The sequence below is a fragment of the Bactrocera tryoni genome, chromosome 1 (genome assembly GCF_016617805.1).
Source record: "Bactrocera tryoni isolate S06 chromosome 1, CSIRO_BtryS06_freeze2, whole genome shotgun sequence".
In the NCBI taxonomy this organism is placed as follows: domain Eukaryota; kingdom Metazoa; phylum Arthropoda; class Insecta; order Diptera; family Tephritidae; genus Bactrocera; species Bactrocera tryoni.
In genome coordinates, this window is record NC_052499.1 from 6,479,021 (window position 1) to 6,494,610 (window position 15,590).

Genomic DNA, 15,590 nt, shown 5'->3' on the forward strand with positions numbered 1-15,590 from the left:
GGCAAAGCTTTCCACAGTAGTCATGCACTAATGCGACATAAGCAAATACATTCGGAGGTTAAGCGTTATGCTTGCAAGCTTTGTGATGCACGTTTCCATCAGTTTGTGGGTCTGAATTCACATATGAAGAATAAACATAAATTTGTAAATGATAAGGATGAGGAAGTGCAAACTCAGCCTGTGGTTCATATGACAACGCTGCCAGCCAATACAACGCCAGATACTTCCATGCAAATCAAAGGTGAAGTTGTGCAGTCTTTGGATAGTTGGAATATGTAAATATAAAAAATTAATTTAAGATACGTTTAGTGCTTTCTTGTTGGTTCTTTTTGCAATTTTAGCAAATGAATTTAAATTTTTTGCTTTAATGCAAAATATTTTGTGTGCAAATTAATCGTCTGATGTAAACGACCAAGAAAGTTGAAGACATTCAGTGACTAATAAACCAAAGTAGTTTTAAATGCCATTAAACCACATTTTCAAATGATTTATACCGTAGAATAATATATGTAGTTAGTTTTTATTCATGTAATTAAATATTATTTTGTAATATGATTATCATATTAATTGGAAGCAAAAAGATTTTAACTAACTTCCTAGTGTGCAGATGCTATGGAAATTAAACTATCGAGCGTGTAAACGCTTTTCTCGGTTCAATATACATATACATACATATGTACATACATATATGTTATCCAATAATGTTTCAATTTTATTATTTACTGTCAATAAAACCTTAGAGATGTTACCATTCTGTTCCGCTTCTTACTTTGACAGTGCGAAGATTTAAATATATTTTACATACACGAAGTTAGAACAAAAGCCTAAGCCTTTTAGAAATCAAGTATTCAAAAATACTATTAATTATATACATAAATTTAAAATAATTTTTTTTAATAAATCGTATAAACAGAATATTCTGTTAAAAACTGTGGTATAACAAAATAAGATTTTAATTGAAAATAATATTTTTGAGCAAAGTATAACTTGTTTTTGCCCAAAAGTGGGATGTTGTTTGGTGATTAAGTCGGCCAAAGTCGAAGTAAAAATTTTGTTATTTATAGTTACCATATTTTATTTAAATTTGACACAATCCCCACTTGAATTTTACCACCTCTTTGCATAATGCCTAAAAATCTACACATCTGAAATCCTTTCACATTTGATCTAATCCCTTCCAGAACATCAACGCTTCATTAAAAACATAAATGAAGGCAATTAAAACCGATCGAATAGGTTCAAATCTGCTGTTGTTTGAGTAGCAAGGCGCAAGTTAATTGTCATGGGAGTATCCTAACGGTAGGTTTAGGAAACTCGATTCAGACCTCTTTTTACACGTTATAAGCTTTCAAATGAATAAAAACCTGAAAACCGCCCAAAGTACAATTATTCAGTTATGAAAAAAATCCAAAATATCGATTTACATTTCGAAAGTGGATAGAAGTATTCTCAAACCTTTTACACCACATAAGCACATACATATGTACAGTATATACAATTTTTAAGTGCCGAGTATGAAATTAAACATTATATGAACCCACGGAATTTAATTGACATTCCTTAGCTTCGGGTCAAACATCAAAAACATCAATCTTGACACAATAGTGAAAAGCCATATTATTATACGTACTATACATATGAATGTATATCCTCAGATGAAATAAATTCAAATGTGGCTTCTCTACCATTTTATTGGGTATTCAATTTCATATAATTATATGTATCTATTTTAGTTTCATTGATATGTTGCGTTTTCAATTCTATCTCTGATTTTCCCCATATGCCGCGTTTTTACGCATCAACCTACCAGCAATGTTTCTTCATCGGAAAATTCATAATTAGGTACTGCCAAATTGAGCGGGGCAGGTCCTTTACGTACACGACCCGACGCATCGAAATGCGAGCCATGACATGGGCAGTAGTAACCGCCGAAATCGCCAGCATTGGCAATTGGCACACAACCCAAATGTGTGCAGACACCGATTACCACCAGCCAACGCGGATCCTTGACACGTTTATCATCCGATTCTGGGTCGCGTAAAGTCGATATATTTACTGAACGCACACCTTCGATTTCAGCTTCCGTGCGATGTCGTATGAATAACGGTTTACCACGCCATTTGAATGTCACTGACTTGCCCTCGGGTATGTCTTTCAATTTGATCTCAATCTTGGCCATAGCCAATACATCGGCGGTTGCGCTCATTGAGCTGACGAAGGCGTGTACTAAACCTTTGGCAGCATAGCAACTGCCGATGGCGCCGGCCGCAACGATGGCATATGAAAAGGTTTTTCGCTGTTCAGCACAATTATCTTTTGGGTCATCCGGGTTTTCCGTTTGCCGACGATAGTCTGAAAAATCCGGTACCTTCATGTCATTATGTAGGTTTCGCAGTTGTAGCGTGAGCGATGAAAAATTCTTATTAACGAATGCGAGTGGCACTAACAAATGCGTGCAATTCCTGGCGAGGAGAGTCGAAGGTGGACAAGCTGTCAAAATCTTTCTCAAAGGGGAATCACGATTGGCAAAGTTCCTATTGCGACGTATCATGTACAGGAATGCATTGCGCCGAGGCAAAAGCACATTCAGAATTGTTGTTCTAAGAGCACTACAAAACCCGTTAAACATATTGAGGAATTTGTATGAATTTTTTATTTAATTTTAATTAAATTGTGAAAATTTTGTCTCTTTGAAATGACGAAAAGGGAAGAGAAGAACTACTCATTTTGAAACTCAATAAATTAATTTTTTAAATGTCAGCTACTATAGTTACGTATTTTAATCGAATTTTTCGATAACGTGGACAATTTGTTAAGTTAGCAAAATTTTAAAAATTCAAATTCGCCAGTGATATAACTAATTACTTGAACTGTTCTGTCATGCCCACAGATATTCCGCATACAATGGCTGCGGTTGGACATTTAACACCTTTTCTTGCTCCTTCGAAATCCATTCTAATTATTCAAATAATAGTTCCGAAACCGGGTTTCGGACATCTTCTCTCTTTCTCATTGTATGCTTCCGGGAAGCCCTTAAATCTCCGGTCAAGAATTCCATATCAAATTAATACACATATGTATATATGAGATGTTTTACATTTATTTAGAATACATAGAAAGCATAAATTAATAGTTTTTAGTTTAACACGTTTATGAGCATTAAAGTAACGCTAAACAGGAGTCCATACAATCATACATAAAAACATTCCCATACTTTATGAGCCCAATTGAATTTGTACTTTTTCGTATCACTACTTCATCTATTTATCCGGCTCGTCTAAAAGCCAAAATGTTTCCATTTCACCTTTACCTTTGACCTTTACATAACCACGCGATTCGATTTTATAGCCCGCCTCACGCAATTTCATCGCGGTATAATTCGATAATTGTATCTTATATGGGTCGCTGCTACTTTCCATGCGCGAAGCTGTGTTCACTGTGTCACCAAAGAGACAATAGCGTGGCACTTTCAAACCCACAACACCAGCTACCACAGGTCCCGAATTTATACCCAACCTGATAGCAAGGTCCGGTATCTCTAAGGCCTTCACCTTCTTCACCACACGCAAAGCGAAATCGCCAGCATGTTGAGCATGCAAAGGATTTATATCTGGCGCTCCTGAAACGGCCATATAAACCATACCAACTGTCTCCACTTTATACACAAATGGTGATGTTATCTCTTCATCAAATGCCGAGAATACCGTATTCAGTGTGGTCACTGCGGTCATGGCATCACGTATGTCATTCGTATCGCCAGCGTAAATATTCATCACTTCTATAAATATAACGGAGACTTCCTCAAAAGACTGGCATATTGTCTCCTCACCATTACGCATACGTTCGGCGATGGTACGTGGTATCATTGAGTAAAGGAGCTCATCACCTTGACGCTTCCAAGAATCGGCTAGTTCTAATGATTTCTCCAACTCATCGGAGCGTTGCTCCTCCTTTTCGAACATAATTTCCAATTTAGAGCAATGCTGCCAGCCAGCCATTACCAGCTCACGACTCAAGCCATGTGGATTCAAGTCATTTAAGAATAGACCAATTCCATGCAATTCATCTAAATTTTCAATGAGCGGACTGCAGAGATAAATTAGTGAGTCAATATCTTTTAGATGAAACATTTGACCTTTCAACAAAATCGCCTTGTTTCCATGGGAAATCTTGCGTCTACCGGTAAGTGGATCAATTTCTTCCTTCTGATCGACATTTAGCAGATTTTCCTCACTGCTATTCAATACTTCCCTTACCTCGTCTTCGAGATTGTGATCCATTAGTGCATCGTAGGCTGCCTGATTGCGACCCGTACGCAATAGTTCGAATTCGAAGAGTACTGAGTGCATTTGTATAATTTGATCCCAAGTTATTTTGATGTCTTTTGGACGGCGACACTTAAATATATCCATAAGATGCGAACCCAGAAAATTTTGTGGATTCTTACCCTGATTGTGTAGTATCCAAGTATCAACGATTTTCTCACCAGCCGAGGTAATAACCATATTGCGATTTAGTAACACCGTGAAGGGAAAGAGATCCAGAAATACATCAATATTGATTTTCGGTAAAATTTGTTGCGTGGGATGTGCCACAACGTTCACACGCTTCGCCATATATTCGCGATTGTCAAAGTCCAAACGATATTTCACAATTACCGTTAAAGGTTCGTGGCTCAACTTGATAGGACCAGCTATGCCTCCATTTATATCATTTTGACTCTCAATTACTGAACATTTTACATTTAAATTGTAAAACTCACGTCCTACCTGCGTCAACTGGCCCATTAAATATTTGGAAAACCCAGTGCGACCACTGCGATAAACCATTACGGCGCCATTATCATCAACCTCAGTTAGCTGCATGGAAGGACTTTTCATTTTCGGATAGGTGAAACGCATCTGCAAGTGAATATTATCGATGGACTGTAGAAAATCACAAAAATAACGTCCCGTCGCACGTATCATCTTATCGTAGCCGAAATTGCTGAAAAACCGCACGAAACAATTGCCAAAAAATGACATACACCAATCGAATGACTTGCCCGTAAGCGCCGACAACGCGGCCGCTATATCGGGCATTAATCCGTCGGGATAGATTTGATGGGTCTTGAAGGTATTGTGACGGCAGTCGATTATTTGGCATACTTGTCGCCAAACTTCTTCACCGAACTCCTCTTGAATGAAATGTTGGACGGACTCTAAAACCATGCCATACATGATTGCGGCAGCTTATTGTACTGTTAAAAACGGTGGTTTAAGAAATATTTTATATATTTGTTTGCAGTTATAACTAATAGCAGTCCTTGTGCTCTGAGATCAGTTTTCCCGTTTTATTTTTATTTTAAATAAATTAATTTTAATTAAATGCAGTTGTGCGTGAGTTGAGATACATATGTTTTTGTAGGCGTACAAACGGCTAGTGCTGAACTTTTATTTGTAACTGTAGAGTTGATTGTCCATGTGGGGTTTTCCAACGACAGTGCTTGATTTTGTGCTGTTATTGAAGATTTTGTAGAAATATCTAATTACAAGTATTTGCTCTTCTTTCTTCCACTTTTTATTTTATTTTTAATTTAGCTTTTAATATTTTGTTGAAAATTACAATATATTTTTGGTTGTTGCTTATAGTATTAATATGATGCATTTTCTTTTAAAGTTGATTAAGCTTTCTTTTACCTTTTTCCTCTAATTTTTTTCTTTTAATTTTTGTTGAATTTCTTTAAATATTTTCATATACAATTATATTGAATATGCTCAAATAAATAATAATCGGTTATTTTCTTAATTTCCGAATTTTAATTTTTTAGTGTAATCGATACCTTTGCACTTTTAATTTCTTAATTTTTGCAAATTTTGAACTTTACTATAACTTTTCATTTATGCTGGATTTATTATTTGAATGGTATATTTTGTTACTTTGAAATTTTGATATGTATTTCCAATTTTGAGTTTCTTCAATCTTAGTTTTTTTAAATTTGTTCATTGATTTTTAAAAGTTTAAAAGATGAAATATTTATCTTTTCTGCACTGCCTCAGTTTCAATAGTTAAATTTTAAATTTATCTCATGCGATTTATTCATTGCGATATATTTTATGCACATACATGTGGCTTTGTTGACTCTTTTTTTTGACACAGCTTAAGAATTTATCACTTGTGCCAGTAATATGCGTTAAGGACACATTCCAAGTGCTTGGTATGCCGCTCACAATTCTAGCGGTAATCAAGTAGGCGGTTGTGTACACAAATAAATAAATCCTCTTAAGTGCGCTGCTTCCTTCAGCTCTTTTTTGCTGCTGCTGCTGCCGCTGCTGTTTATGTCACTGATTTATTGCAAATTCCAGGCGCGTGCCTAGTGAAGTTCTCTCCGCTTGTGGGTGGTGGTTTACAGGTGGCTGTGTCCTCCCCAAATAATGTTTGCGGCTAAAATGTGACAATCCGGCTTTTGTCTAATACGTGAATTCGCAATTTTGTGGTAATCCGCAATCAAGTCAACTTATCCGATTAATTTTCTTTATTTATATATTTATTTCTTTTTGTACTATCATTTATACATACATATATATGTACATACATATGTATGCATATGTTAAGGAGCTTTTATTATTCTTCTTATGTTAAATTTTCTATTACACTCCCTCATTAACATAATTCATTCTTGTTATAAATTAGCTAAAAATTTGCTATTATTTATGTTTTAGTTGATTTTCTTTCGCTATGCCTCTTTTCAGTTCATTAAATCACTTACATTCTCAACCGAGTGTCTATTAAATTCACGTGAATTTGGCTTCTCTTTTGTGTGTTTATGCCAAATTCTTTGGTAAGAAAACTTTCGGTTTCGGATATGCATTCACACACATAAATTCTCCGTACTGTTATCGTTTGCTTCCGCAATTCTCTTCGCTCTTCACTTGCTAGCACCTTTCCGGCACCCAACGCACCAACACAATCTACCCTACCAAATTATTCTCCTCTCTCTTGGCCACACTGTTGCTACAATTTGAAATGCTGCTGTGCCTCTTGCGGATGCTCTGCTGATACTGAGCGCTCCTGCCAGCTGACTGTTGACTAAGTACATAAATTAGAGCGCTGTGATGAACCTACTGTCTATATACTCGTACATACGTATGTACGTATATTTCAGTATAATGTGTAGCCAAAAAGTATCAGTCAACTTATTTCGCACCATTAGCCAACCGTCCTTTCGAATCGCGCTCTGCCGTTGTGTTACTTGCGCATACACAATTTAGTAAAAATAAATTTTCGTACATTCATACATATGTATGTAGTATGTACATACATGGTATGTCTTTCGGTTTCACTTTTGTTTTTGTTAATCAACTTTTGATTAGTTCCCCATCATATTCGGTGTTTTTGTATTTTTTTATCAATATATTGTGGAAATGTGTTTAAGCTATTTTCTCTGCATTAATTTCGCTAAGCTTGTGTTTTTATAGTTGTTTCAGCAGTTGCAAATAGCACAAGAACTGCGAGTGTCGCTTCTTCACTTCCAAATGCGGTCCGTTGTTATTCTGTTTTGGCTTTTATAGCAGCCACGACCGCAATCAATTACCAATTCTTTCTTTGGCGATAATCGAAGCTCATGTTGCAAAGTGTCCTTTAGCACAGTGTTGGCGTTAATAATTGTCAGGGGATCTACTGGGGGGTTGTAAACCTCTAGTTTTAAGTGAAAGTAAAGACCTTTTGACAAGCCTCTCAATATAATAAAAGAAGTAAAGAAATGTCTATTTGTCGCTATTGGAAGTACATAACTACCGTTAGGTGGTCACATGATCAACTTACTCGGCTAACATCTAACTGCAAATAGATTGTCTAAATTTTGACGTTTATTTCATATGAAAAATTGATTATTTCCCAATAAATTGATCTTTATAAAACTATGTTTCATACATAAAAACCAGCAAATATTATATAACATACTTTCCAACCCTTCTCACAAGAAACGTACACAGTTTACAGTAACATTTATATATTTCTCGATACAACCATACAAACTCATAAATATAGACTTGTCCACGCGTAAAAACGTGTCCTAAAGGAAGGCTGAAGCTGAAGGAGTCATTGGGCGAAGGATCTACTTATCGCTTTACTTACATACACTGTGCAGGCTTAACATACACGCATTTGTACAAATTGTCATCAATTATATAGAATATATAAATATTTACATTAGGGTAGTAACGCTATTTTCGGTGCCTTAATAAACATTTGATTTCAAAGAGTGTCTGAAAAATGGTATAGGTTGGCTTTGTCGTATAGATTATTAATATCGCGAATGTGACATACCACCTACTAAACAAAATAATTATAAAAACATATTGAAATAAATTTTTTTAATTGTACGTAATAACAGTGAAGGAATGCTTCTGTTTAAACTGAATAAAGATTTTGTCAACCTTACCTCTGGTGGGGGAAATGAACAAGTCTTTTGTCGAATGAGAAATCTTTCATTCTAATTTTAGCTTCCTCTGTGTCGAGCATACTTACCACTAATGCTGACTATGTCTCTTTGGAAGACATTTCCTTTAATAATTTGATACACTAACCATTCCGTTGATGGTATAGACAGAAATTGGTAAAAGTTTAATAAAGTAAAATAAAAAAATAATAAAAAATTAATTAAACTTAGCTGCCAAATGTTAGCACTTTTATTTCTAAGGTTTAGCCTTTCAGAAAGTCTTAACCTAATGCAAATATTTCATAAAAATATAAGTATAGTATATTAATAAAAGTTTAGTACCGAATGAAACCCTTTTTATTGCAAAAGGATACAATCCGCATAAATGGCCTTTGTTTCGATAAAATATATAGACGCATACATTTCAATGTATACCATATACTCCCATATTCGTGGTCGTTAAAGAGCTATGTTGTATGCCAAGTATATATGTATGTACATACATATATACACGTTAAGCTTCCATGAGTACATATTTATATTATATAAATGTCGGTGTCAGTTTTGTCACTATCATAGCTGCCAGTTGCGTGCCATTACAGCGCATCCCGCTCAATTTACACGCAGCTGTGCCAGTCACTCATCGTTTAAGAACATTATACACTTAGAAGGATTGCCACTTCAATTACTTACACTCATTGTCGCAACTAATCTTGAGTGTGCTTAGGACGCTAAACTATTTACCTAACTATATGTATATAACTACTAGTATTTATCTTTATATACCGATATACTCGTAACATATTTACATTTCTTAGCTTAGTGAGTTGACAAGGAAAATCCACCAAGTAAGAAATTGTGGAGTTCGATTGGGTGCCTATAGTAATGTGATATTTGGAACATACTCGTATAAACACTTTTTGGTTCGCTCCTTAGCTCTATTCAAAATAGCTATCCATCTGAGTTCAATAAAGTAGTAGCAGTATTCGTTGATACCTCACTATGATAGTATAAACGATTGCCATTCCCGCATTTTATTAGCTCTGTACAAATAATTTGTACCAGTTGTTTGTTCGATTCGCTTTCTCTAGTAAGATTCACACCGAGCAATCACAAAAGCACATTTATAATGTACTACTAACACTAACTTACATGTAGCACGTGTCTGTAAAGTGTCACTGGGTGAAGGTAAATAAAATTAAATTAATTATTTTACATTTATATACAATGTAGTGAATAAATGGTGAAAAGGGGAAAATTTTAATAAACTTGGAAGTCACGATAGTCTGATATTACAACTCGATGACCACATGCAATATAAGTACATTTACATGAAATATATATAAAATAAAGTGTATAGCTTCAAAAATATCTCAGTTATAACATATGTATTTACGAATATACAGTTGTGTACAATATACATATTCTAACGGTTTCATTGTTTAATCAAGCCTTTTCTGCTGGTCGTCTGTCGCCTTGGTATCAACCGACATATGGAGGATCTCCTAAATGTAATGAATGGATAGCATTAGAAGCTATAATTTCTGAGGAACATGCACCGTTATTAAAATTCGTAATTTCAACAACAATAATAATAGAGTGCATACAACTAAACCCCATCGTACAGCGTCGGACACTTCCTAGTTTTGATTACAATTAAAGTCAATAAATTTAACAAACATTTATCTTTCATAATCATCGAATTACCGAACAAGCTTTCAAATTAAAATACGCAAACGGTAGCAGTATGTACTTATTTTAAGCGACAGTTAACCAGTTCAACACGGCGTATGAGTTATTTTTACACGACTTGCGATTTTGTGGGTGTTTATGTACGTACATATGTACATATGTATGTAGGTACCTATTTGCCAATCCTTAATCAAATACTTCTAATATAATTTAAGGAAATTAGTTTGTACTTGTATTCAAAATCGAACAAATTTCATACAAACTGCTGTCAATGAGCCGAAGCTTCAATATATGTACATACATATGTAAATAATGTCTATGCCGTCGTGTGTTTATATTTATATGTATTTATCGAAATTGGGTTGACATTTCGATTATGGGGATGGTACTCACAAATTGATGTTAGCATGCAAAAAACTCGTTTGTATATATGTATGTAAGTATTTAATGTGTGCAGTTTAGCAGATAAAATGTATGCCATGGATATGTTTGTCAACGATTTTATAAATATGAATGTACATATGTACATACAAGTCCCGACAGGAAATTATGAATTTGAGGCGCTAGAAAATAGGAATTGTTTTCCCGGCATACCTTGTTTGTAGTTTTAAATTTTCGGTCAAGCATAGTAAATGAGCACATCTCGCGAAGTGTCCTTTAGGTTACAATTAAATCATTTTTTATTTTTATTTTCCTATAAAAAATATTCATATATTAATAATTGTATTTATTATGTTTTAATACATATTTAGTTTGGCATATATTAATTTTTAATAATTTGTTATGGCATTAATTTTTGATTTGAAAACTGCTTTCTATCTTTGTAAACCTGCCAATCATACATACATATATGTACATATGTATATATAATTACATCTTATTGACTAATTATTAATATTGCTTTCACTAATCGCACTTATCTTATATTCCAAATTACAACCCTCACAACAACAAAGTATAAAGAAAAAAATTATGTATTTGGTAATTTTTTTCACTTTACGCTTCTCAACAGGGTATCCCCAGGAATCGCCGCGTGTACTCTTGGATAGCTACTAATTCATTAATATATTTGAAATGCACATACATACCAGTGCGTATGTATGTATGTATGCTTATAAGCATCATTACCAATTAACTTTTGGTCGACTGTATGTACATATGTATGTATATACAGTAGTTACATAAGTTATGTAAACAAAAAGTTAATCCAAAGTAACACAAACACTTAATTAGTCAATTGTAATTGGCAGGGGTTCTTATAGTCATTTGTTGTTGGACAAATAATTTAAGTAACTGTTTCAAGTAGCGTCATAGAAAAATTTTAATGAAAATATTTAAGGTGCAGAACACTTTTGTCAAACAAAATAAAATATTTAAACATCTAAATTTTTTTGGTATATTTTACTAACTAAAAAGTATAAAGGTAATAGTTTAAAAAATCAAGTGAAAAAAGAAAAGAAATTAAAACACAGTTGTTTCAATATTTGCGTACATGTATGTATGTACATATGTATATATGTTGAATGATGGGTAGGATTATGAATGAAAGTCTTAAAGAATTAATATTATAAACATATTTAGTTTTTTTTTTTAAGCACTGCCAGTTTTCACCTTTAAAGCAATTGTCGTTTTCCTATTTTGAATTGAAAAACGTGTTGAGGTCCATGCAGCATACCAATAGCAACGGCCTGGAGAATATACATACATACATTTTGTTTATTTATAAAGCTAGTTAATTCTGCCTGCAACAAATTTTACAAATTTGGTTCCACTGGTTCCTTTGAACTACCCAAGAGCTGCGAACAAATTTATTTGTTTATTGTCATTATGATTCCATTATTCTCAAATGTGGCATATGTGTATATTAAAGAGCATTGAGAAAATGCAAGACATCTTGTGGAAAGCGTTATTCCCCTCGGTTTGGATTTTACTCGTCTGAAGAACGTCGATATTAGCTGGACATCGATTTCCTTATAATCTCGAGCACAATTACTCATAACAGTAATTTTCCATGTCAAAGGCCTTACATTAATCAAATAGGGAGCTTATATATGATGCTTGATATCCAGCTTAGCAATAGGTGACTAACAGGACTTGTACATACATACATATGTATACGCATGTATGCTAAGTATCTCTATTTTGTAGATTGTAGGGCAATAGGGATAGGACGTATACATGCATATGTACAAACATGGTCAAAATAATATGCACAAACACACGTGTGGCTTTCAATCACTAATAAATCCACTTTTATTCATGTTTGGATGAAAAGAATGTTACCTTTCATTTATTTTATATTTGAAATTAAAAACAAGAAAAACGTTAACTTCGGCTGCACCGAAGCTAATATATCCTTCACAGGTGCATTTCTTTTAGTAACTATGTGTCCAGTTTGTATGGAAGCTATATGCTATAGTAATCCGATCTGAACAATTTTTTCGGAGATTATGTTATTACCTTAAGCAGTAATCCATGTCAAATTTCGTGAAGATACCACGTTAAATGCGAAAGTTTTCCATACAAGCTTTTGATTCCGATCGTTCGGTTTGTATGGCAGCTATATGCTATAGTGAGCCGATCTAAACAATTTCTTCCGATATTACATTATTTCTATGAACAATAATTCATACCAAATTTCGGGAAGATATATAGTCAAATGAGGAAGTTTCCCATGCAAGCATTTGATTGCGATCATTTAGTTTGTATGGCAGCTATATGCTGTAGTTAACCGATCTGAACAATTTCTTCGAAGATTACATTGTTGCCTAAGAAAATAATCCACACCAAATTTCGTGAATATATCTTGTCAAATGCAAAAGTTTTCCATACCAGCACTAGATTCCGATCGTTCAGTGGGTATGGCAGCTATATGCTATAGTAAGCCGATCTGAATAATTTCTTCACATATTACATTATTATCTTAGAAAATAACCTGTGCCAACTTTTGTGAAGATACATCGTCAAATGTGAAAGTTTTCCATACAAGAACTTGATTCCTATCGTTCAGTTTGTATGGCAGCTATATGTTATAGTGGTCCGATATCGGCAGTTCCCACAAATGAGCAGCTTCTTGCAGAGAAAATGACGTTAGCAAAATTTCAAAACGATATCTTAAAAACTGAGGGACTAGTTCGTATATATACAGACAGACGGACATGGCTAAATCGACTCAGCTCAACATACTGATCATTTATACAATAGGGTCTCCGACGCTCCCTTCTGGGTGTTACAAACTTCGTGACAAACTTAAAATACCCTGTTCAGGTGTTCAGGGTATAAAATGTAAAGTGATTAAAATATTTATGAGTATCAGTTTTCTGTGCCCTATTTGATTTTTGCTTACTTCTTTCAACAGTATATAGTATAGCAGTCATTATTTTCAATTACTTCAAAAATTCGTTTTAGAATGCAGGAGATAAGTGTGCGGCATGTATGAATTGAAATCTCATACCAGATTTTTGAACAAAATTCCATAAATTGTTTTTATTTTGGAATGATTGCTTCACAATGCATTTTTCCAGCTCCCCCCAAAGGTTTTCAACTGAATTCAAGTCGGGGGACTGACTTGACTAACTAACAGAAGTCACACCGTTGTTCTGGAACCAATTTTTCACCAACTTCGAAATATGTTTAGGATATTGAAATACTTTGGTCCTATTTTTAAAAGTCTAAGACGATTTTCTCCTCTTTCACTATAAAATGTATTGTAATATCGAATTTATAAAAACTGACCCAGATTTGTATTCGTTTACTTCACCAAACATTAAAAGTTTAACCACGATTGCAGACTAAAAGAATGTACTTATTATTTTGACTATATGTGTATGTCTTCTGAGCTGGCGAGATATATAAATTTGGTTATATGAATATGAATCTGAGAATTCTACGTTTTGATCAATATAAAAATTTGTAAAAAAAATTATTTATTTCATTCCATTTATTTTGTTATTGTAGATTGAAAATTGCAGTTAATAAATTATTCATTAATGGTTCCTCAAACTTATTTCCCAAGTCCAACTTTGTTAAACAATTTGTCCTTAGCAATTTGTGCCATTAAACCATGAATTAGCTCTATAGATGCGCGACTGCAATCACGTGTGGCCTTCGATAGTTTATCCTCCGTACGCTTTTCGCTACCTTCAGCGCCTTTAACAATAAAAATAAAAAAAGTAGAATTTCTTAAGTATTATTGTAGCTTTCTTCTTCTTACCTGTAACTACAAATGGTCCACGCACCAAACTCGATTCGCTCTGTTCAAGCTTCTCTGACAAATCGAAAATTTGTCCAGTTGTATAATCAGTATTGGTAAGTAAGCCCGAACTACCCAATGTGTTCACCCAATATTTGTTCCATAACGAATCTAATAGCTTTCTATCTAAAGCGGACTTGAAATAAGTCACTTCAAGTGGATAATATTGTTTACAATGTACGCCGAAATCATCAATCTTATTTAAAGGTATGGTCTGATATTCAGAAGGTTCTTCATTCGGTGGCTTATACCCCTTTGGATACGTACGAAACGCTCCCAAGCAAACTTTGCCTGCCGACACTGTGCGTACTGGATCTACTACAATGGCAACAAATGGTTCTTGATAGTTCTGATTAAGCATTTGTGTTGATACATCAATTCCAGATAACCAACATCCATATCCGGGATGACTATGATACCACCCAATTGCATTTTCCAATCGACCTACTTCTTTGGCTGCAACAATATAAGCAGACATATACTCATAAGCCTGAGATTGGGCATTAACACGAGTCTCAGTGCCTTCAACTGGCAAGGCAAAAGCATCCATGACAATCATTGTATTATCCTCAACTTTACCAAGAAGCAGACCCATAATCTCTAGTGTACCACCTGAACGGGCATGCATTACCATCTTTAGCAAGGATAAAGCCGAAATCTTTATGTCCTTAAAATAATGTGGATCCTTTTCCCATGGTTTCGCATCTAGAATTTGTCGTTGCTGTTCAGCATCATAACGAAAAATTTCATCACATGCCGGCAAAGTTTTTATATTATTTTCCAGCTCCCAAGTTTTACGTGAAGTCTCTGCATCCATATTTGCTTTCTTATTATTATATTTTATAACACAAGTTTTCACAGTTTTCGTGCAAATAGCCGCAACAAAGAATAAACAAAATTTGTATGTCAGCTGTAAATTAGATACCTCAAAGTTATGTTCTGAAAACAATGTTATACAAAAAGAAAAACTTACCGATGGCGCTGTTAACAGTTGATATTTTTGTTGTTGTGGGGCACAATACAAAAGAAAGCAAAATGGAGAATACAGAATTGTTAGTAGCTATGTTTCGCTGGCTTATTTCATATTTAATATTCTATAAATACTAATATTAAGAAATAAAAAATAGAACCGTAGCAAAATTGTCCATTATAATAAAAGAATACATTTGTAAATTGTTGTTTATACAAGAAGTAAAAGAATATTTTTCGTAAGATACTGGATCATAT

The 15,590-nt window shown here is 34.1% G+C and overlaps 4 protein-coding genes across 5 annotated transcripts in view; 1 reads left to right on the top strand and 3 right to left on the bottom strand.

Annotated features, from left to right (window-relative positions):
• LOC120782552 overlaps positions 1-754 on the top strand; it is a 2,848-nt gene extending 2,094 nt beyond the window's left edge. For both annotated transcript variants that reach the window (XM_040114882.1, XM_040114883.1), the window contains exon 5: positions 1-754. This exon is cut by the window's left edge and continues 771 nt beyond it. In XM_040114882.1, the coding sequence (XP_039970816.1) occupies positions 1-279 (279 nt within the window). In that variant the 3' untranslated portion in view covers positions 280-754.
• Positions 755-1,677: 923 nt separating this feature from the next.
• Positions 1,678-2,720, bottom strand: LOC120766297 (cytochrome b-c1 complex subunit Rieske, mitochondrial-like). The gene has a single exon (XM_040091701.1). The coding sequence runs from the start codon at positions 2,627-2,629 to the stop codon at positions 1,799-1,801; it is 831 nt and encodes a 276-aa protein (XP_039947635.1). The 5' UTR covers positions 2,630-2,720; the 3' UTR covers positions 1,678-1,798.
• Positions 2,721-3,080: 360 nt separating this feature from the next.
• Positions 3,081-5,715, bottom strand: LOC120766296 (soluble guanylate cyclase 89Db-like). The gene has a single exon (XM_040091700.1). The coding sequence runs from the start codon at positions 5,217-5,219 to the stop codon at positions 3,261-3,263; it is 1,959 nt and encodes a 652-aa protein (XP_039947634.1). The 5' UTR covers positions 5,220-5,715; the 3' UTR covers positions 3,081-3,260.
• Positions 5,716-14,029: 8,314 nt separating this feature from the next.
• On the bottom strand, positions 14,030-15,266 carry LOC120766449 (COP9 signalosome complex subunit 5). Its single transcript, XM_040091963.1, has 2 exons — positions 14,325-15,266; positions 14,030-14,260 (listed from the first exon to the last, which is right to left on the bottom strand). Exons 1-2 carry the CDS (start codon positions 15,178-15,180, stop codon positions 14,115-14,117), a joined length of 1,002 nt encoding a protein of 333 aa, XP_039947897.1. The 5' UTR covers positions 15,181-15,266; the 3' UTR covers positions 14,030-14,114.
• Positions 15,267-15,590: the final 324 nt, after the last annotated feature.

Excerpts from the sequence above, each read along its gene's own strand:
- LOC120766297 (XM_040091701.1), bottom strand. The coding sequence starts at position 2,629 with ATGTTTAACGGGTTTTGTAGTGCTCTTAGAACAACAATTCTGAATGTG.
- LOC120766296 (XM_040091700.1), bottom strand. The coding sequence starts at position 5,219 with ATGTATGGCATGGTTTTAGAGTCCGTCCAACATTTCATTCAAGAGGAG.
- LOC120766449 (XM_040091963.1), bottom strand. The coding sequence starts at position 15,180 with ATGGATGCAGAGACTTCACGTAAAACTTGGGAGCTGGAAAATAATATA. Across the intron at positions 14,261-14,324 it reads TGGACCATTTGTAGTTACAG|GCGCTGAAGGTAGCGAAAAG; the intron begins GTAAGAAGAAGA and ends TTATTGTTAAAG.